At 44.2% G+C, this 23,867-nt stretch overlaps 1 protein-coding gene across 3 annotated transcripts in view; it reads right to left on the bottom strand.

The window, feature by feature from the left end:
* LOC125466615 (NAD kinase-like) overlaps positions 1–23,867 on the bottom strand; it is an 86,981-nt gene that overhangs the window by 56,028 nt on the left and 7,086 nt on the right. For all 3 annotated transcript variants that reach the window (XM_048561366.2, XM_048561367.2, XM_048561368.2), the window contains exon 3: positions 1,522–1,605. In XM_048561366.2, coding sequence (XP_048417323.1) covers positions 1,522–1,605 — 84 coding nt within the window. The remainder of the gene's footprint in view (positions 1–1,521; positions 1,606–23,867) is intronic.

Raw genomic sequence — 23,867 nt, 5'->3', positions numbered from 1 at the left:
TCATCCAGCTCCACACTTTGTTATCTCTGAGAGGAGGAGAGATGTCAGAGAGGGGTGAGCCTGTGGAATTCTCTGCCACGGAAAGTGGTTGTGGCCAAAACATTAAAATGTTTTCAAGATGGAGTTAGGTATAGTTCTTAGGGACTACAGGGATCAGGAACAGGGGACTGAGTTGGATGATCAGCCACAATCACGTTGAATGGTGGTGTAGGCTCGAAGGGCTGAATGGCCTCCTCCTGATCCTGTTTCCTCTGTTTCTATGTTGACACTTACTAGAGGCCAAGACTGGACTCAATGAAGATGATAGGTGACCTTGTCCTTCAGCATCCAAACTAATTGCTCCAGCTGAGAAAGTGAGACGGCCAAAAGCATCGGCAGTCGCCTCTGAGAAGCTGATACAACTCCTTACTGTAAATGGTAGAGCAGAGGATTCGATTAAGTATTCCTATTTCTCCTATTCCAGAGAGGGGGCAAGGACAAAAGAAAGGAAAAGAAAAAAAACGGGAAGGAGACAGAGGTAGGAGGAGGGAGAGAAAGAGGGGGAGGAGAGGTGGGAAGGTTGGGGGGGGTGGGGGGGGGGGGGAAGAAGGGGTGTCGGGGTACAGGGGGAAACAGGACGGACATAGGCGGTGGGGACGAAGTAAGGATGGGGCGGGGGTAGGGTGTAGGGACACAGGGAGCTGGGGGGTGGGGAGACACACGCAGAATAGAAGAGACGGCGGATGAGTGCAGCCTCTGCAAACCCAAAGCAGATTTCTGCTTTGGAAACATCAATTCACATAAAATCGCAAGATTGATATGATGGCAGCCCCTATTTGCTCTTCCTTCTGCAAGCCTGAACCTGCCAGTGTAGACACAAGTTGGTTTTAAGACCAGTCTGCTGCCTGTCAGTAAACCATTGTGAGTGTCCACCAGCTTCCCTTCACAGAGTGTCCCCTCTGTTTCTCATCCTCAAATAACTCAAAGCTTCTCGTGCAATCCCACACATCGACAAGACTCTATTTTTAACCAATCCATCTCATTACCAGATCAATAGGTCAACATTTGGTGAAGATCAGACTACATGAATTAAAGACTTCAATAATTTTCATGTTGATTTTGAAGGATTCGGTCAGCGAGCAGAGCTGACATACATGAACTGACCAGGACATCGCTTTTTGCCAAACTATATGAGAACAGTAATATCTTCATTCTATTTTGGCAAGGTTGTAATACTAAATTCTGCTCTTTGTGCTATATTCAAGTACCACATCAGGAACAAATACATTCCTCACTTTGTGGGGTAAAATAAATAGATTTTCAAAGTTGTGTGTAGCATTCTGTGTTAATTATCACCAGGAAAATTTATTTCCAAAGTTCACTACAAGTACAAACAAAATATTTTAAAGATGTCAAGCATTCCCTGAAGCATTCAAGTTAAAATAAAACTAATTGCATATGAAAGATGTGCAGTCATGGCAGAAAAATAAACTGAACAGCTTCTAAACATTCAGATGTGATCGACATCAACAAAATACTCACATTACAGCCTTCGGGTTCTGCAACATGCAAGCTTTTGGTCCAAATTTTGTTGCTGGACTTGGCCCATGGAGGGATCGTGTCCTCCTAGTGATTAAGTAAAAAACTCAGGTCATTGAAAATCATCAACGTGTACAAGCCTTTCAAAATAAACCACTTTGATACGGAGATCTTCCCCAGCAGTGATGTCCGAAGATCGCACAACACTGCTTTGTTACCAACCCACTCTAAGAGGTTGGTGCTCACAATGTGATCCATTCCATAGCTCCTGTTTTTAAGAACAAATACTTCTTTTGGCAAATTATGCTGAAATAAAGTTCAGACAGAGGTTTCGGGTAAACGTTCGGGACAACATCGTGGGCCGAAGGGCCTGTACTGTGCTGTACTGTTATTTCTGTGCCAATTTCTTTCACTTTACACAATTTCACAAACCCTTCACCTCCCTGCCGCACAGCTCCCTTTCCCCACTGCAAACATAAAAGTAATCCCCTCAGGCCCCGGGAAGCCTATGTGTACACACAAGATCAACAACTTGGATCTTTGACAAAAATTTTCTGATAAAATCCAAGTTATTTACGAAGAGTCTGGGTGGTGCTGTGCAGACCAGTGTGACAGCAGGTTGTTGCTGTGTGACTGGATTCAGGCAATGTCAGATGACATCTTTGAGCAGCAGGGCAGTTGGAGTAGGATTATGGGTTCAGACAGTCCAGCATTTATACTCTGCTAAAGTAAGCAGGGATGTGTGTCCAACTCCCAGGACAAAATTATCCCTTTTTGAAAAGTGAAAAGCCCACCTTCCACACCACTACCTTCATTGAGGCATTTAAAGGTGCCAATCCCTACAGATTCCCCGAGAGATGGCTCAGAAACAAACTTGCAACCAGGTGGCTCTTTTGCAATAAATTAGAAAGGTTGATGCTGATCATCAAAACCTGCATGTTTCACCTTTACAAGAGAAAAAGTGCTGATCTCTTAAGTAACACACACTCACTTTTTGAAGAAAAGAAACAGCTAGCATGGGAGCAGGAGCTATGAATCTAGTCCACTGGACTTTCCTCATTGCTGTCAGATGATCTGCAATATCATTCCATACAGCCATTAAATATGTTCTGAAATTGGTGAAAGACTGAGGATTAGTGTGCACTAAAGGTCAGACATTAGCAAAGTCGACCATCTACAAGATGCAATGCAGTAACTCAGCAAAGATCCATGGAGAGCACCTTCAAAACTCATGGCCACCTCCATCTAAGACCACGGGCAGCAGATAGACAGGAACACCATCCACTGCAAGTTCCCTTCCAAGGCACTCCCCACCCTAATGAGGAATTATATTGCTGTTCCTGCATCAAAGTCTTCAAAATCCCTTGTTAACAGTCCTGTGGGCGCCCCAGGCTGTAGCAGCGGCTCACCATCACCTTCTCTCGGGCAATTAGGGACCGGCAATAAACACTGGCCCGGCCAACAAAGCCCACATCCTCCAAATACACAGTTTCAAAGAAAGGAGTCGGGGGTTAAACATGCAATGTGACAAATAACCAGGCAGAAGGCAACGAGTTTGTGGGTCCCACAAAGATGTGTGTTGGAGCCTTTATCATTTCTGATCTGGTTGCGTTCATCCAGATTGCAAAGCTGCAATTCAAAGTCCCCAAAAAAAGTTTGGGGGGAGGGTGGGGGAAGAAGAGTGGAGATTGAGATGGCAGCTATCGAGCACTTTGGATGTGTTATGTAAATAATCAGGAATCTATGCTATTCATGTAATACATAAAATATGGCAGTAAGAAATGGCCAAAGATATTTGGGCTGCATTACCCAGTGAACAGAGAGTGGAATGTGTTTCATTACTTCACTCCCCACCCTTATCTGCTTTCTGGAGGGACCACTCTCCGTGGCTCCCTTGTCCACTCAAAACCCCCCTCCAGACCCACCACACCCAGCACTTTCCCCTGCAACTGCAGGAAGTGCTCCACCTCCCCCCTCACTCCCATCCCAAGCCCAAAAGACGACTTTACACATCCAGATGTTCACCTGCACATCTGCCAATGTGGTATACTGCATCCGCTGTACCCGTTGTGGCCTCCTCTACATTGGGGAAACCAAGCAGAGGCTTGGGGACTGCTTTGCAGAACACCTCCGCTCGGTTCGCACTAAACAACTGCACCTCCCAATCACGAATCATTTCAAATCCCCCTCCCACTCCTCAGACGACAAGTCCATCCTGGGCCTCCTGCAGTGCCACAAACTATGCTACCCGAAGGTTGCAGGGGCAGCAACTCATACACATACCCTGTAGCCCAATGGTATAAATGTGGACTTCACAAGTTTCAAAATCTCCCCTTCCCCCACTGCATCCCAAAACCAGCCCAGCTAGTCCCCGCCTCCCTAACCTGCCCTTCCTCCCACCCATCCCCTCCTCCCACCCCAAGCCTCAAACCCACCTCCTAACTACCAACCTCATCCCGCCCCCTTGACTTGTCCAAGCTCCCTGCCTCCCCAGCTACACTCACCTTTACTGGCTCCATCCCTGCCTTTTTGACCGGTCTGTCTCTCTCCACCCATCTTCTCCTCTATCCATCTTCTTCTCACCTCCACCTCCTTATTTATTTCAGAACTCCCTTCCCCTCCCCCATTTCTAAAGGAGGGTCTCTGCCTGAAACATCAGCTTTCCTGCTCGACTTGCTGTGTTCATCCAGCTCTGCACCTTGTTATCTTCCAGGTTGCACTGTAGACATGACCATTGTTTGCACCCAGAGTGGTGCAGCTGTTCAACAGCCAACTAAACAAAGGCAAACAGCTGGCCCAGTCACGGGTAGGTTGGCGAATGGGCTACATTAAGGTTTTCCAATGCAAATGTAGAAGTGTATTTGATTTTGCTTAACACATAAAAACAGTGCATTGTTACTGAGTACTTTATGTCCTTATGGAGATATCTGTCTCTGTTATTTCTGCGTCCACCGTACTCAGTCAGATGAGAGACCTATAACCTGGAGCAAAACTTCACCCAGTGATTCTAAAATGCACAACACATACACTCAAGTCACGGTGTTGCAGAAAGAGCACCTGCTTTTAACTATTTCAACTCAATACATGAAAGAAAATTAACACCTCTTGCTCAATTATTTCTCCAACCTTATTATACATTTTTTGAAAGAGAATTCTGAACTTGGAAATAGAAGTGTAATTGCAGTATCAGCCTCCATGCTGTAACCAGTCCCATCTTGTTAAGAATTATCACACACACACACACACACACTATCATCAGTTACAAGTAGTTAATCAGAGCGCAAGAAAGTTTCATACAGACAGCAAGAAATAAAACAGGTTTTTGAAAAGCATGCAGTGTTATATAACAGTCCACCAGCACCACTTCCACAGGTACAGCCACAGCAGATATTGATGTATGAACCTCAAGTGTCAACAAGAACAACTGCACAACAAGCAAACAGACTGACATTACCCATGCCCACTCAGTTTAGAAGTTGGTACCCATCTTGGCCGACAGAAATTCCACATTTAATGTACCTCAACATGAAACTGATAGATATTGGTTAGGCACAGGCAAAGGGAGGTCTGGGGCAAGGAGTGGATATGGAGTTCAGTCCTGGTTACATTGCATTATAGAACAGGCTAGAGGATGAAATGACTTCCTCTAGTTCCTACATTCAAAGCTTGAAAGGACTACCAAAAGTGGGCTGTTTGACATTTATTGCAAACCAATTTATTTAAGCGTGTGCCACAAAAAGTTATTTAAGGTTTCCGCAAAATTTTGTAGCCCAGGTTGTGGGTGAGGCTGTTGCTTTGCTTGCCGAGCTGGTTTGTTCTCGTTCAGATGTTCCGTCACCATGCTACGTAACATCAGTGGAGCCTCCAATGTAGTGATGTTATTCTACTCCACTCAGAATTTATATTGTCTGGTCTGTTATGGCGAGTACTGGCATTTCCAGTTCTGTTTTATATGGGATCCAATTCTATATGTGTCAATTGCATTATGGGTGGATAACCATGTCTCTAGGAATTCCCGTGCGAGTCTATGTTTGGCTTGGGCTCCTATGGTTACCTTGTCCCAGTTAAACTGATGGCCTTCATAGTCTGAGTGTAATGATATTAAGGAGAGTTCATCGTCCTGTTTTGCCGCTAGCTAGTTTTCTTCCTGTCTGTCCGATGTAATGTTTGTGGCAGTCGCTGCACAGTATTTTGTAAACGATGTGGGAATGGGATCTTTAATCCTGGTGAGTGTTTATCACAGTGGGCAACCGGGATTCCTCGTGGTTTTAGCAGTCTCATTGTCAGTTCCATTGTGTTCCTGATGTAGGGCAGTGTGTTAAGGTGTGCTGTGTTCTCCGGCTGTTGCAGGCACCTGCGGATGAAGTTGCAGGTTATCCATTCACAGTGAAGATTTTGTATCGGTGCTCTTGTGCTTTCCTGTGCAGTTCCGGCATGTTACAGTGAGTGGTGGCCCATTTAAATCGCGTCCTAACATAGCTTTGTTTGCAGACGTTGGGGTGGTTGCTCTGGAAATTCAGGATTTGATCAGTGTGGATTGCTTTCCTGTACACTGAGGTTTGGAACTCCTCTTAGGTCATATGTTCAATTCTGCTGTCCAGAAACAGAAACCGATTGTTGTTTTCTTCTTCACTTGTGAATTTAATCCCAGTGACTACACTGTTGATTGGTGGGTCTCTTCTAGTTTGGTGCATTTAATAATGATAGATGTGTTGTCCACAGACCAGATCCACAGTTTAGGTCGAACGAGAGGGAGGGTGGTGTGTTTTTGTCTCAGCATGGCTTTCTCTGTGGTGAGTCCAGAGATGGGTGACCCCATGGGCGTGCCATTGTGACAATTCACACAGACCAAATCCTCAACCTCCACAAAACCACCCCAACGTCCACAAACAAAGCCATGTTAGGACGCTATTTAAATAGGCCGTAACTCACTGCAACATGCCGGAACTATGCAGGAAAGAGGAAGAGCACCGATACAAAATCCTCGCCATGAGGCGCCAGGGGTGGCACAGTGGGTCAGTGGTTAGCACCGCTCTCTCTCATGGCACCAGGGATCCAGGTTTGACTCCAGCCTCAGGTGACTGTCTGCAAACTCTGCACATTCTCCCTGTGTCTATGGGGCTTTCCTTCAGGTGCTCCAGTTTTCCCACACAGTCCAAAGATGTGCAGGCTAGGTGGATTGGCCATGCTAAATTGCCCGTAGTGTTCAGGGATATGTAGGTTAGGTGGGTTATGCAGGATGGGTCTGGGTGGGATGCTCTGTTTCCACACTGTAGGCATTCAATGATCAATGGTCTACATACTGATATCCTCCACAACTTCATCTGCAGGTGCCTACAACAGGAGGACACAGCACACCCTAACACACCGACCACACTGCGCTACATCAGGAACATAACAGAACTGACGAGACTCCTAAGACCACAACGAATCCTGGTGGCCCACAAGCCCACAGCCACACTATGATAAACACTCACCAGGATGAAAGACCCCATTCCCACAACATGCAGAGCCAACGTGGTTTACAAAATACCCTGCAACGACTGCCACAGACATTACATCGGACAGACAGGAAGGAAACTAACCAGAGTACACGAACATCAGCTAGCAGCAAAATGACAACAAACTTTCCCTAATATTGGTACACTCGGACTATGAAGGCCATCAGCTTAACGGCGACAATGTAACTAACAGCCTGAGCCAAATATTGACACGCACGGGAACTTCTAGAGACATGGTTCTCCACCCATAATGCAAATCAACAAACATACAGAATTGGACCCCATATACAAACCCATGCAGATAAAAACTGGAAATGACACTACACACCATCATGGACCGGACAGTATAAATTCCAAGCAGAGTAGAATAACTACACTGATGTTAGTTAGCATGGTGACGAAATGTCTGAATGAGAACAAGCCAGCTCGGTGAGCAAGTCAACTTCACAAAAAGCTATTTTTATTAGGAATACACTGAAAAACTGGAATGAAACAGACACTGATTGCTTTAATTTTACAGAATGTCATTTCTAATTAACACAAAGTTCAGAACACCAGGTACTGTTTTACCCACAGGACTTGAAGCTTTTGGGGTCACATTCAATTAAAGTTTGATAACGAAGGAGTCACATTTTCTCTGCTGCTCTCCTGTCAATCACAGAATCTTACAACAGAGCAGGTACATCAGCCATTCAGCCCATCACTGTCCCCAAAGACCTGCTCACAACTACAAATCCTGTCCTCTCCCTTTACACAATAGCGTTTTCTTTTTTAAATATTCAGCAGAATCATTCAATTGAACCTACTCTTAACTTCTGTGACCTAAACAAATTTCACCAAGTGTCCTCGTCTTAGATTTTCAAAATGAATCTCTTCTGTGTCGTCTTAGTTCCCAGATGTGCCTACCACATCATACGGACAGTACATCTCCAGCCCTATGGCTCTCAGTGTATGCTCCTTTCAAGTTTTTAAAACAATCACGATACTTTCATACAATCTTCTGCTCAATCATATCAGAGAAAAGAACATCACTGTACAACCTATTGCTTTAATTTTTATCTGACATCGCTACCCCCAATCTCCCTTTATTCATTCATGGGGTGAGGGCGTCGCTGACCAGGCAGCAGTTATTCCCCAGAGGGCAGCTAAGAGTCAACCACATTGCTGTGGGTCTGGAGTCATGTGTAGGACAGGCCACATAAGGATGACAGTTTCCTTCCCTAATGAACCAGATAGGTTGTTTCAACAATCGGCAACGGATTCACGGTCATCATTACACTCCTAACTCCAGATACTTATTGAATTCAAATTCCACTATCTGCCATGGAGTTCCCAGGACATTTCCTAGGTCTCTGGATTAACACAGTCTCGTGATAATACCACTAGGTCATTGCCCATCCTGTCTGATGCAGATGCAGTCATCTCTTACAGCATCATCTAAAGCCGCCCCCTGGAGGGAGGCGAGCAGCAGATACATGGAGAATTCTCTGAGCCACTCACCTGTCTGAATTGGAAATAAATTGCTGCTCCTTCACTGTCACTGGGTCAAAATCCTACCTACAGCATATGGACAAGTTATCAGCTGAACCACCTTCTCCAGGCAATTAGGTATGGACAAGAAATGCTGGCTCCACTACATCCCATGAACAGATATAAAAAAAATTGCTGAGTGCAGAATGACTACATAACTATTAGGAAATAATCCAATACAGTGAAAACCAAAATTCAAAGCTGAGATTTCTTTGAACCTACTAAAACGCTCACGAGAGGTTTGTTCATTTTCATTATCAACGTGTTCCCTGCCAGTTACTGAATTAGCTGTAAGAACTTCACAGCATTGAGGGAGGTGCTACTTTAAAAGGGCTAAAATAAATGCATGCTGTAGAGCCGCATTATTTTCTGTAAAGCATTTGTAACTCTTCAATGAGCTTTGACTGCATTAGGATAGTTAGGCAACTAGCACAGACTTCATAGGGTATTTTTCTGTGCTGTTGATGTCTATGACTAAAATTGTCCGATAGGTTGACAATGATCACCACATTAACGTGCAGGAGTAACTAAGTCTACATGTTGATTCCCTCTATGCTCTGGTTCAGCAACACCAGCATTGCAATGTGCTTCCACGTCCAAAGGACACCTGCTGCCTGGTCAGGTTTCTACAGTCACATTGCAAATCCTCTACAACCTCTTTTGCTGCCTCTCAAATACTACACCCTGCCCCCATCCTCCATCACCACAAATCCATCACCTGCATGGGTCCAATAGTCCTGTTCATCCTCCTGGTCACTGGATAGTTTTTGGGAAAAGAAGCAATCCTCAGCAGATCCTACAGCTCCCAATAGCATTTATTGCCCATTCCTAATTACCCAGAGGACAAATCAAGAACCAACGATATTGCTGTGGTTTGGAGTTACACGTGGGCCAGATCAAGTAAGGATGGCAGATTTCCTGCTGTCAAGCATGTTAGTGGACCAGTCGGGTTTTTCCAACAATGGATTCATGGTCATCATTAAACTCTTAATTCCAGATTTTTTTTTATTGAATTCAAGTTCCATCACTGAAACTGGGCCCCCAGAACATTACCTGGGTCTCTGCATTAATAGTCTAGTGATAATGCCACTAGGCCATCGCCTCCCTTGTGTTTAATATCTGAAACAGATGGCCCAGATCAGCCACACCCAATCCTAATAACCTTGCCCAACTGAAACTCAATGACCTCTGACGTTTTTTAAAAGCTACATTGGCTTCTGGTCAAACAATGCCTTGATTTCAAAATTCCCCTCTCTCCATGGCTGCACTCCTTCCCAGCTTTTTAATCTTCTCAAACTGTACAACTGTCTGGGATCTCTGCACTCCTCCAATTCTAGCCTCTTTGCCATTCCCATTGTAACTACCCTAACGAGGGCAGCCATGCCTTCAGCTACCTGCATCCCAAGTTCAAGAATTCGCTCCCTAAACCTCTGTCTCTTTCCTTTGTTATGATACTACTTAAAACCTACTTTCTTGACCAAAGTTTTGATCATCTGATCTCATATCTCCCTTATGATAACCCTCCAACAAATATCCTAGGGGCATTTTTCAATGACAAAGGTTCTATATAAAATGTAAGCTGTTGATGGTATTAAGTTTGGAATGTTCACAAGTTGTTGACTGATGTGCACTGCTCCCCATGAACCACACAAAGAATTACATTTAGTTGTAAACTTCCTATTATGGCTGAGTTTGCATCATTGGTAGGAATTAATCTCGTGGCAGCCAGTTTGAGCTGGTAATTAAAGGTCTTAAGGGCCTTTCTAACGACATGATTTATTGTCTGGCAGCACACCTCAGAGGGCACAAAAATGTACAACCAATCAGATCCCACAAATCATTAAAGTGTTCCTAGACATTGTTTCAAATTAGTTTTAAAAACATTTTTCTCTATTTTTACTTCCTGAATCTAATGCGATTCCAATTCAATGCTTCAAACCCTTGTTTGCAGTGTCCCTTTCTCTAGGGATTTTCTAATCAACTGTTCAGAAACATTACTACACAGACTGAGATTGGACCCAGGCTTCCTAGCTCAGAGGCAGGGACATTACCACTGCACCAAAGCCCTCGTTCCTTTATGACTCTCATGTTCTTAAAGTCAATTGATTGGATCATGACCCTCATTGCTTCTGACCAAACTGCCCGTGATCATTTTTCAAAGCTTTCGTTACTTCAGCCACCTCGATGTCCTATTGGGTCACAATGATTCAGCAGTTTACAGGATCCTGTGTACAGGAACACTCCCAGGACTGATTTTCAGGTAGTCATCTGTTAAAGTGGCTTTAAACATTAGATTTCAAAACAATGAGAATGTCATTGCTCTCCCTTCAGTGCACTCAATATAGCCTTGTCAGTGACGCCCACATCCTGTGGAAGGAGAGGGGAAAAATAGGCTCCTTTATGCCTCGATTCTAATTATTCCATCAGCAGTTTATGATAAATATCTCAAAGTGTAGTAATGAAGTAGAGTTTCATTTGATTGGTCCACAATCTCAACGCCAGGCTACAGTGCAGAGAGCTTAAAGTTTTGACTCAATTTCTGTAAAACCCATTTTCAATTCAAAGTTCAATACAAAACCAAGATATGCATAACAAACAGAAGACAACAAACATTGGATGGTTGCTGTCTGGTCTCTGTACAGATTCCAGCATCAGCAATGATTTGCTCCTACATGCATAACCTAAGCCTGCCCAGTTAAACTACAATTTATAGCACAATAGAACTCTATGTTGATGCCATTTTACACCTGGACCAAATATAGACACATTATAGGCCATTGTGTACATGGCAAATACACACTTCCCCCTTCCTCCAGCCACAAAACAACGCGTCACTCGGTTTCCCCACTCTTTTGGTCAATTTTCTGTTTCCCAGCATTTTACCAAACAGCTTTTGGAAGCCCCTAATCAACCACTGTCTACCCGCTCTAACCTCATCGAAAAACTCCCAACAATTTTCTCTTACTGGCTTTATTTCACCTAAACTGGTCCAAATGGCAGTTGATTTTCTTCCAGGTAATTGCTTCTAAAATCACTCCAACTACCAGGTGGTCTTGACTGGCTTGTTGTAGCCAAGTTCATCCATTCAGGTTCAGCCATGATCCTACTGAGGGGCTGAATGGCTTACTCCTGTTCATTTTCTTCTGGTCTTATCCCTGTCCCATGACAACAACTCACTTGTCCTTTTAATTAATGAGAAATAAAGATGACACTGAAACCAAACATTGGTGACCTCACCATGCTTCTGGTGTTAAAGCCATGGGGCCAAACTATTGAGAACACGATCTTGGATTTAGAAATAACTTGAGGCAGAGGAATTTCCAAATAAGAGAGTTAACAGAAAAGGTACAGCTCAAACATCCCTTATCCCGAGAGCCCCTAGGAATGAGGTGTGGAGGAGCCCCATCCGAAGGCATGGAATGATGGCAGATCGAGGGTGATAAACTTGATTTTTTAAAAATTTGATTTTATTGTTGTCACTAAGTTTTGTTTTGAGTCCAGTACAGGCAGATTACAACACAAAAGCACACACAGTTCACTGTGTCTGAACATAACGCATAAACTGTTCCAGCTGCACAGGAGGTGTATACAAAAGCAAGTGTGATGGAGAAATGGACTCCACTCACATGGAATGATAATTTCTATTTGAACAGCTTTTGAAGGATCATGGTCTGGTCAGTATTATTTAAGGATGAAGCGCTGTTGGATGAGAATGTGCAATGAATAAAGAAAGAACTCACTGAACAGATTACAGACACGTTCTCTGAAAGCTGGGTTGATACATCCCTTCAGGGACATCTGTTTGTTGTGGGCTTGGTTAGACTTTCAGACATTTACAGCACCGGAGGCCATTCAGCCCACTGCTGTTGACTGGTATAAGCACAATCTAGCATTAGTGTTAGGTGTTCTTGTCAGATGTACTCAAGTCCAGGGATAAAAGAGTAGATTGAAAAGTATACAAAGTTACCATTAATCTGATCACATTAATCCCATTTTTCAGGCTCTAGCCCTGGGAGTTACAGCAACCCAAGTGAATATTTGAACTTTGAGAGTTTGATTCAGTTCGCTTTTCAGGCAGTGAGTTTTAAACTCCCACAATCCTCTGACGTGATCCTCTTCCACTCTCCTCTTCGCCTGTTACCTTTTTCCTTAAATCACTGACCACACTGATGGAAAAAGTATCCACACCCTCTCTGCCCCTCCCAAATCTTATACAGCCACTATCAGCACCTTTCTTAAAATGTATCAACTCCAATCATTCCTCAAAGCCCTGACCCTTCCAGTCTGTTTTCACAAGACATTCAGGCTCAATTTTCTACTAACATTCTCCATCACACCGACATATTCGCGCGTATTAAAACCAAAGCATGATAAACACATCTAACTGCAATGTTTAAATGCTTGGCTTTGTATTTTATAGAACGGAAAACGTCTGACATCTTGTGGCTCAACGTGAAGATGCAGGAATATCAAACTATCTGCTGGTTAGCGGGATATTGCTGCAGGTTTTCATCTGTGCTTTTCTCACCATTCAAATCCCTTTTTACTGAAAAAGATCTTGGTGTTAGTGATGGGCAGACTACACAATGAGTAATATGTCTCAGGTTTTGTACATTACAAAAGCACTTTGGATTACAAAGGTGGAAGTTAATTCGAAACAAGACATGCCAGTGCTAATGGGGAAAAAATTTGTCAGGGATCTTCTGATTCATTGCAAAATAACAAGGTTAAATAGCAAGGAGAAATAAATAGAATAGGACTTTTCAGGACGTACTGATCTAGAAAATAAGGAAAAGGCTGGTGAACAGCTTTAAAAAAAAGCTGTCACTCAGACAGCTGTGGGGATGGACCTGTACTAAAAGGTTACAGTGTGCGGAGGGGGCAGGAACCGATCCTCATGAAAACTGTGCATGTAACAGGTTTTATTCATATCTGGAGTAAACCTTGTTGGAATTCTTCACTCCCAATTGCAGCGAAACAAGGGATATGGGGATCAGGCAGGGAAGGAGGTTCTTCACCCTCTGAAGAATCATGAACTTAACAAATCAGAAATAAAAAACACAATCAACATTATTGTGAAAAGGAGGATGTCAGATTGAGATGCTTGGAACAATATATTTTGCTGCAAAATAAAAGCCTTCATTAAACGTTTCTGATTCCCTGATATTCTGCTTCTGGTCAGGTTGAGGTATTGTTCCCAATTTTACAGCCAGAGTGTAAACACACACCTGGGCGCATTAATGTACCGTCCTTACCTGGTCTGCCTGACATCAAACCGAAGGGTATTAACTACCCTCGTGTATGGCACTCAGTTCAAGGGCAATTAGGGATGAGTCACAAATGTTGACCTTGTTGGCAACATCCCATGAAGGAAAACAAGGCAGCCACCACTTCAAACATCTCTTCAAAAAGGAGAAATATGTAGTACCTCTGAAACAAACACATAGGGTTCATTTGGATAATTCTTTCAATGAGGTGGCATGAAATCCATGGACTGAATGATGTCCTGTTCAGAATTACTCTACTAAAAGCCAGTACATTCCTGGTATACCAGGAAATACTGGACACATTTCTAGCATCAAGATAATTTTCAGTTTTGTAAGAGCCAAGTATCCAAAACATAACACCAATCCCAGCTGTAGGGAGAGGAGAGTTGGGTTTGTGGTGTGGATTTAAGCTCAAGCTCAGATGCAGTAGTAATGAACCTATGTCATCAACTCGGATGTGTGTTTTGTCTTCCTCCTATGCTGAATTTTAAGGAACTAGCTCATCTCAAACATCTGTTAAACTAGCATCCACCCATCTGGCACCTTCCTCTATTTCTGCAGTTACTGTAAGCCAATAATGTTTTCAACTTTATCCAGTCCTTACATAGAAGTTGTTGACCTTTAACCTGGGTGCTGTTTCCCTGTCCATAGATGCTGTGGGACCTGGCAGATATTTCCAGCATTTGGAACTGATTAACTAGGATGGCGAGCTAACGAGCTAGTGATTGGATCCAATACATTGATCTCATGGCTTCAACTGCACCAAAAACACCCATAAAGTCATAAATTGCTGAACCACAAACTGCTAAATATAAAAAAGGAAGCATTTCTATTAGTGTCAGCAAGTTTTTGATGTGAATAATTTAAGACAACTTGTTATTTTTCAACTAAATGGGCATCAATGCTTGGTTTCTAAATTAAATCTAAGCAATTACACTGTGGCAGCTCAAAATTCATCTTCACAGTCGAGATCCTCTTAAGGTACGTTCGATCCGTGAACAGGTTTTTAAACTACTTATACCATAAGCACCATCAATTCAAGATATTTTGGGTAAATATCTAGATTTTTAAAGCCTGGGCATTAGTTGCTGGAACTGTAGAGCTGCTTTACATTTCAATCCATCAATTTACTCACAAAGCAGATTTCATAGAATCGTGGAATCTTCAGTGTGGAAGCAGGCCATTCAGCCCAGCAGATCCACATCGACCCTCCAAAGAACATCCCCTCTCAGACCCACCACCCCACACCATTCCTGTAACCCTCCATTTCTCATGGAGAATCCGCCTGGCCTGGGCACTATGGGCAATTTAGCATGGCTAACCCACCTAACCTGCACCTCTTTGGACTATGGGAAAAAACCCACGCAGACACGGGGAGGATGTGTAAACTCCACACAGACAGTCACCCAAGGGTGGAATTGAACCCGGGTCCCTGGCGCTGTGAGGCAGCAGTGCTAACCATTGAGCCACCGTGCCGCTCCTATGGGATTTGATCAATATCAAAAAAGAACAAGTTAGTTTCAAAGAGAGGCAGGGGTCAACTTTGACAGGCTGTCCATACACGCAACAGGCTTTCCATACACAACAGAGCCAGGATCTTTAATCAAATATTTCACAAGCTCCATCTTGTATTGTGAGACTGAAGGAGCCAGGGAACTGAAGATGAACGTCAGCACAGACTGAATGCCGAACTGCTAAAGTCGTTTCCCCAGGGTGGGGTGAGTCCAAAGCTAGAGGGGCATAGGTTTAGGGTGAGAGGGGAAAGATTGAAAAGGGACAACTTTTTCCACGCAGTAGGTGGTGTGTGCACCAGAGGAAGTGGTGGATTCTGGTACAATTATAACATTTAAAAGGCATCTGGATGGGTATTTGAGTAGAAAGGGTTGAGGGCTTTGGGCCAAATGCTGGCAAATGGGACTAGATTAATTAAGGATATCTGGCTGGTATGGACGAGTTGGATTAGGGGATCTGTTTCCATGCTGTACAGCTGTATGGCTGAAAGTAAGATTTGCTGATACTTAAAATCTGAAGCCAAACTGAAAATACTGGCAGCATCTGTGGAGAAAGGCAAGGAGTTATCATTTCAGGACCACACTTCAGAACAATCCAAAACATTAACTCCATTTCCCTCTTCACACAGGCTCCCAGACCTGATGAGTTTCTCCTGCATTTTCAGTAGCATTGATTGGTTAATTAAATGAGGCAGTGTTTCAAAATGATGGGAATGAAACTGACTGATTCGCTTAACTTTTCAAAGGTCAAACTCTGATTTTTGGACTTTCCAAGAGAGAAATACTCTGCTCCCAGGTTTCCACGGTTACTACTCCAAGTTTGGAAAATGCTTAAGGATAATTATGTTCTCTTCCTGTAAGGAAGTCTGCTGTTTCCAGAAAGCATATATAACAGTGACATAGCAGAGATCAGGAAGTGTGAGAGAGCCTTTAAGTGTTAAAGTGAGCCTGACTCATTGTAGAATATGAGGACCGCCCGTACAGCGGTGTGTCATTGCTCACTGTTTCATAAAAATACTGACTGGCTGGATGTAAGGGGACTGTAACTGCTGCAGCATCAAAACAAACTAACAGGGGCAGAGATAGTGGGAACTGCAGATGCTGGAGATTCAAAGATAATAAAATGTGAGGCTGGGTGAACACAGCAGGCCAAGCAGCATCTCAGGAGCGCAAAAGCTGACGTTTCTGGCCTCCCCCTCTCTCCCTATTTATTCCAGTTCCCTCCCCCCGTCCCCCTCTCTGAAGAAGGGTCTAGACCCGAAACGTCAGCTTTTGTGCTCCTGAGATGCTGCTTGGCCTGCTGTGTTCGTCCAGCCTCACATTTTATAAACTAACAGGAGCTGCAGGTCTCTGCGATTGGTCTCTCTGACCCAAAAGGTAGCAGCAGATAACTGTATAACTGAGCAGTGATCCTGCCAGCAAGGGAGCTGGTGCTTTGGTGATGGAATAAATTCAACTCACCATGTGCCTCCATTTATCAGCCCCATCCAGACCCTACAGCCGGAGAGGAGTGTCCAACAAGGTCAAGATTGGGCTCGGCTCTGAAACAAACTATGGTGGACTGACACTTATTGTCAGGAATGGGATTCTGCAGAGAGACAGGAAAAGCCTTCAACACATCCCAGCTGTCAATGAATTACAAGTGACCAGACAGTAGCCTCATTGTGTAATCAGTGCCAGAATTGAATCAAACTTCTTCCCTAAATTACTAAAACAGATGCCCACTGCAGGAAAACTGAAATAGCCTATTCAGTGTGAAACTACAAAAGGAGCTTCGAAAGAGAACGCACATGGTTCTAGAGAAAGAATAATAAGTGTTCCCAAACAGATTTATTTTGCACAATAAATATTTTGAGATAGGGTTGAAATTCTTATACTGAGTCACACTGAACTATCTTCTATGGCCTACAACTGACATTTAGTTAAGTTTTCTAAACTTTTAATTATGGATTTCCCTTGAAGGCAGCGAAAATATATTTTCTAATCAACCTGCTCAGAGATGTTATTACCCAAATCCAGGACTTAAACCTTGGCCTCAGATAATGGGAACTGCAGATGCTGGAGAATTCCAAGATAACAAACTGTGAGGTTGGATGAACACAGCAGGCCAAGCAGCATCTCAGGAGCACAGGTGCTCCTGAGATGCTGCTTGGCCTGCTGTGTTCATCCAGCCTCACAGTTTGTTATCTTAAACCTTGGCCTACTAGCTCAGAGGTAAGGACACTATCACTGCAACACAATGGCCCACAAAAGGCAGTGTACTAGTCTCAGTCTGGTTATTCCACTTGGCTAGATGGTTGGTTTGAGATGCAGACTGATACCAACAGCATGGGTTCAATTTGCACACTGGCTAAGGTTACCACAAAGGGCTGTCCTTCTCAACCTCTCGCTTGCTCGAGGTGTGGAGCCCCTCAGGTTAAAACCCCAGCAGTCATCTCCCTCTCTAATGAGAGAGCAGTCCTATAATCTGGTAAGATTATGGTGAATTTACCTTTACATTCCTGGTGAGACACTTCCAAAGGAATTCCATTGCCCTTCCCAGTTTCTTTACTCTATTTTAAGGATATAACTAAAGGAAAATGAACACAAATTGACCAGCAAAAACAAAAGTTCAAGATTGCAGCAGTTCCACCAAAAAGCTTCCTCAATTTAAGCAGCTTGGGCAATCAGTTGAATGTTGTAATATCGGAATCAGCAATAAAAAAAAGTGAACTCAAATATTGCGAAATCCATAAGTACCAACACTCCTGAAACCCTCAGGCAAATTTCAACAGTCAGATGCTTTGTTTCCCTCTATTTTTCAACAAGTTTTAATTATATCAGCCCTGCCTTTCTTCGCTGTCTCAAGTGGGATCTGATTTGGTATCTGATAAGCTACAAAGAGAATATAGTTTAAAAGAAATAAGGATGTGCCATTTGAATACATTCTGCAGATGGCTGAAAGAAAGGAATGTACTAAAGAGAGAAAGCCTCCCCAAGAACTCAGCCAGTAGGAATTTGCACGGTACAAAACCTGCCTATTTTCATTGTTTCATCACAGCATTCATATACTGTCGCATTGTGAAGGCCATTTCCATTCAGTGACTGCACTGTTGCAGAATTCCAAATTCTAATTGCTTCATTTTTAATTTGTTAGCAAAAACCTGAGTTACTTTAACACATAAGATATCTATTTTGAGAGAAAATTCAATTTACAGAAGACTGTTTACCTAAATTCTTTTGTACAGAGCGACACAGGGTCAACTGGTATAATTATTACTTCTGGGTCACTCTGGCTCTGTAAGGATAAACGGCGTAAAATGCAGAGCTTTCAGACATAAAAACAGCAGGCGAAACTGCTAACCCTTGCCATTTGTCTTTTACAGGTACAGCGTAGGCTTTGATGGTGTCAATTAGGAAAGTACAAGCCCCAAACTGAAGCTGAAAGGTCAGTGATTTAAAACATGCTGCAAAGGGTTTGAACATAGAACATTTCAGCACAGTACAGGCCCTTTGGCCCTCGATGTTGTGCCGACCTGTCATACCGATCTCAAGCCCATCTAACCTACACTATTCCATGTACGTCCATATGCTTGTCCAATGACGACTTAAATGTACCTAAAGTTGGCAAATCTACTACCGTTGCAGGCAAAGTGTTCCAATCCCTTACTACTCTCCGAGTAAAGAAACTACCTCGGACATCTGTCCTATATCTTTCACCCCTCAATTTAAAGCTATGCCCCCTCGTGCTCACCATCACCATCCTAGGAAAAAGGCTCTCCCTATCCACCCTATCTAACCCTCTGATTATTTTATATGTTTCAATTAAGTCACCTCTCAACATTCTTCTCTCTAATGAAAACAGCCTCAAGTCCCTCAGCCTTTCCTCGTAAGACCTGCCCTCCATACCAGGCAACATCCCAGTAAATCTTCTCTGCACCCTTTCCAAAGCTTCCACATCCTTCCTATAACGCGGTGACCAGAACTGTACACAATACTCTAAGTGCGGCCACACCAGAGTTTTGTACAGCTTCACCATAACCTCTTGGTTCCGGAACTCGATCCCTCTATTAATAAAAGCTAAAACACGGTATGCCTTCTTAACAGCCCTGTCAACCTGGGTGGCAACTTTCAAGGATCTGCGTACATGGACACCAAGATCTCTCTGCTCATCTACACTGCTAAGAATCTTACCATTAGCCCTGTACTTTGCCTTCTGGTTACTCCTTCCAAAGTGCATCACCTCACACTTGTCTGCATTAAACTCCATTTGCCACCTCTCAGCCCAGCTCTGCAGATTATCGATGTCTCTCTGCAACCTACAGCATCCTTCATCATTATCAACAACTCCACTGACCTTAGTGTCGTCTGCAAATTTACTAACCCATCCTTCTACGCCCTCATCCAGGTCATTTATAAAAATGACAAACAGCAGTGGACCCAACACCGACCCTTGCGGTACACCACTAGTAACTGGTCTCCAGGATGAACATTTCCCATCAACTACCACCCTCTGTCTTCTTTCAGCAAGCCAATTTCCGATCCAAACTGCTATATCTCTCACAATCCCATTCCTCTGCATTTTGTACAATAGCCTACTGTGGGGAACCTTATCGAACGCCTTGCTGAAATCCATAACAATGATAAAAGGAACCAATTCGTTTAAATCCTACAACTATAACTTTCTGTTTTCCATTAACACAAAAATATGAACTGGGATTTTGATTAAATGTCATTAGCGTACACATGTTTAGTCTTAGAACATGTTATTAATTTGTTATTATTACTTGAATTAAGCTTTCTACTTTAATACTGAGTGGGTGTTCAGATAAGTGGGGTATGGATGCTAGGGCAGTTGCTTGCTCCTCCTGAAGAATGTGGCCGTTGGGAGACGTGGCACATGTCTCCGCTGGCTACATCTGCGCGAAGTGCACCCAACTACAGCTCCTGGAAAACCGTATTAGGGAAATGGAGCTGGAGCTGGAGCTGGAGCTGGATGAACTACGGATCATTCGGGAGGCAGAGGGGGTAATTGAGAGAAGTTACTGGGAGTTGGTCACTCCTAAGGCTCAGGACAAGGATAGATGGGTTACAGTTAGGGGGAGGAAAGGGGACAGACAGACAGTGCAGAGATCCCCTGTGGGCATTCCCCTCAGCAATAAGTATACCGTTTTGGATACTGCTGGGGGGGGGGGGGGGGGGGGGGGGGGAATGACCTACCAGAGGAAAGCCATAGTAGTCAGTTCTCTGGCACCGAGCCTGACACTGTGGCAAAGAAGGGAAGGGGGCAGAATAGAAAAGTACTCGTGGTAGGGGACTCAATAGTTAGGGGAATCGACAGGAGATTTTGTGGTCAGGATCGGGATTCCCGGAAGGTATGTTGCCTCCCTGGTGCCAGGGTCCGGGACGTCTCCGATCGGGTGTATAAGGTTCTAAAAGGGGAGGGCGAACAGCCAGAAATCGTGTTACGTATTGGCACTAATGATATAGCCAGAAATAGGATTGAGGATATAAAAAGTGATTTCATGGAGTTAGGATGGAAGCTGCAGAGCAGGACGAACAGAGTAGTGTTCTCTAGTTTACTACCGGTGCCACGAGATAGCGAGGCGAGGAACAGGGAGCGGGCCCAGCTCAACACGTGGCTACGCAGCTGGTGTAGGAGGGAGGGCTTCAGATATGTATATAATTGGGGTGCCTTCTGGGGAAGGTGGGACCTGTACAAGAAGGACGGGTTGCATCTGAACTGGAAGGGGACCAATGTCCTGGGTGGAAGGTTTGCTCGAGTAGTTCGAGAGGGTTTAAACTAGTATGGCAGGTTGGTGGGAACCTGAGCTGTATACCAGAGGTGAGAGTTGATGCAGGTGAGGCAGTAGCAAGAGGTAGACCAGCTAGTGGGAAGGATTTTCCTGGGAAGAAACCAAGGGATCAGTTAAAGTGTGTTTGCTTCAATGCAAGGAGTATCAGGAATAAAAGTGATGAACTTAGAGCATGGATCAGTACCTGGTGCTATGATGTTGTGGCCATAACAGAGACATGGGTTTCTCGGGGCAGGAATGGTTGCTGGATGTTCCAGGGTTTAGAACATTTAAAAAGAATAGAGAGGGGGGAAAAGAGGAGGGGGTGTAGCACTACTAATCAGAGAGGGCATCACAGCTACAGAAGCTTCCATTGTCGAGGAAGATCTGCCTACTGAGTCAGTATGGGTGGAAATTAGGAACAGCAAGGGAGTAGTCACCTCGTTAGGGGTTTACTACAGGCCCCCCAATAGCAGCAGGGAGATTGAAGAAAGCATAGGTCGGCAGATTTTGGAAAAGTACGCACGTAGTAGGGTTGTTGTAATGGGTGACTTTAACTTTCCTAATATTGATTGGAACCTCCTTCAAGCAGAAGATTTGAATGGAGCTGTTTTTGTAAGGTGTGTTCAGGAGGGTTTCCTAACTCAGTACGTTGACAGGCCGACGAGGGGAGAGGCCATTCTAGACTTGGTGCTCAGAAACGAGCCGGGGCAGGTATCAGATCTTGTGGTGGGAGAGCATTTTGGTGATAGTGACCATAACTGCCTCACATTCTACATAGCTATGGAGAAGGAGAGGATTAGGCAAAATGGGAGGATATTTAATTGGGGAAGAGGAAACTATGATGCGATTAGACATGAGTTAGGAGGCATGGACTGGGAGCAATTGTTCCATGGTAAGGGCACTATAGACATGTGGAGACTGTTTAAGGAACAGTCGTTGCGAGTGATGAGTAAATACGTCCCTCTCAGACAGGCAAGAAGGGGTAAGATAAAGGAACCTTGGATGACGAGAGCGGTGGAGCTTCTTGTGAAAAGGAAGAAGGTAGCTTACATAAGGTGGAGGAAGCTAGGGTCAAGTTCAGCTAGAGAGGATTACACGCAGGCAAGGAAGGAGCTCAAAAATGGTCTGCGGAGAGCCAGGAGGGGGCACGAGAAAGGCTTGGCAGAACGGATTAGGGAGAACACAAAGGCATTTTACACTTATGTGAGGAATAAGAGAATGGTCAAAGAAAGAGTAGGGCCGATCAGGGATAGCATAGGGAACTTGTGTGTGGAGTCTGAGGAGGTAGGGGAAGCCCTTAATGAGTTTTTTGCTTCTGTCTTTATGAAAGAAAAGAGCTTTGTAGTGAATGAAACCTTTGAAGAGCAGGTGTGCATGCTGGAATGGATAGAGATAGAGGAAGCTGATGTGCTCAAAATTTTGTCAAACATTAAGATTGACAAGTCGCCAGGCCCAGACCAGATTTGTCCTCGGCTGCTTTGGGAAGCGAGAAATGCAATTGCTTCGCCACTTGCGAGGATCTTTGCATCCTCGCTCTCCACTGGAGTCGTACCTGAGGACTGGAGAGAGGCAAATGTAATTCCTCTCATCAAGAAAGGAAATAGGGAAATCCCCGGCAATTACAGACCAGTAAGTCTCACGTCTGTCGTCTGCAAGGTGTTAGAAAGGATTCTGAGGGATAGGATTTATGACCATCTGGGAGAGCATGGCTTGATCAAATGCAGTCAACACGGCTTTGAAGGGCTGGTCATGCCTCACAAACCTTCGAGTTTTTTGAGGATGTGACTAGAAAAGTTGATGAGGGTCGAGCTGTGGATGTGGTGTATATGGACTTCAGTAAGGCATTTGATAAGGTTCCCCATGGTAGGCTCATTCAGAGGTCAGGAGGAATGGGATACAGGGGAACTTAGCTGTCTGGATACAGAATTGGCTGGCCAAGACAAGGCAGCGAGTGGTAGTAGAAGGAAAATATTCTGCCTGGAAGTCAGTGGTGAGTGGTGTTCCACAGGGCTCTGTTCTTGGGCCTCTACTGTTTGTAATTTTTATTAATGACTTGGATGAGGGGATTGAAGGATGGGTCAGCAAGTTTGCAGACGACACGAAGGTTGGAGGTGTCATTGACAGTACAGAGGGCTGTTGTAGGCTGCAGCGGGACATTGACAGGATGCAGAGATGGGCTGAGAGGTGGCAAATGGAGTTCAACCTGGATAAATGCGAGGTGATGCATTCTGGAAGGTTGAATTTGAAAGCCGAGTACAGGATTAAGGATAGGATTCTTAGCAGTGTGGAGGAAGAGGGATCTTGGTGTGCAGATACATAGATCCCTTAAAATGGCCACCCAAGTGGACAGGGTTGTTAAGAAAGCATATGGTGTTTCGGCTTTCATTAACAGGGGGATTGAATTTAAGAGTCGTGAGATCTTGTTGCAGCTCTATAAAACTTTGGTTAGACCACACTTGGAATACTGGTTGACTGAGCTCGGACTTTTTTCAATGGAGAAAGGGAGGAGGAGAGGGGACCTAATTGAGGTATACAAGATAAGAGAGGCATAGATAGAGTTGATAGCCAGAGACTATTTCCCAGGGCAGAAATGGCTAGCACGAGGGGTCATAGTTTTAAGCTGGTTGGAGGAAAGTATAGAGGGGATGTCAGAGGCGGGTGCTTTACACAGAGTTGTGAGAGCATGGAATGCGTTGCCAGCAGTTGTGGAAGCAAGGTCATTGGGGTCATTTAAGAGACTGCTGGACATGCATATGGTCACAG

The sequence above is a fragment of the Stegostoma tigrinum genome, chromosome 28, assembly GCF_030684315.1.
Source record: "Stegostoma tigrinum isolate sSteTig4 chromosome 28, sSteTig4.hap1, whole genome shotgun sequence".
Classification (NCBI taxonomy): Eukaryota; Metazoa; Chordata; class Chondrichthyes; order Orectolobiformes; family Stegostomatidae; genus Stegostoma; species Stegostoma tigrinum.
This window is presented reverse-complemented; position numbering and strand designations above follow the sequence as displayed.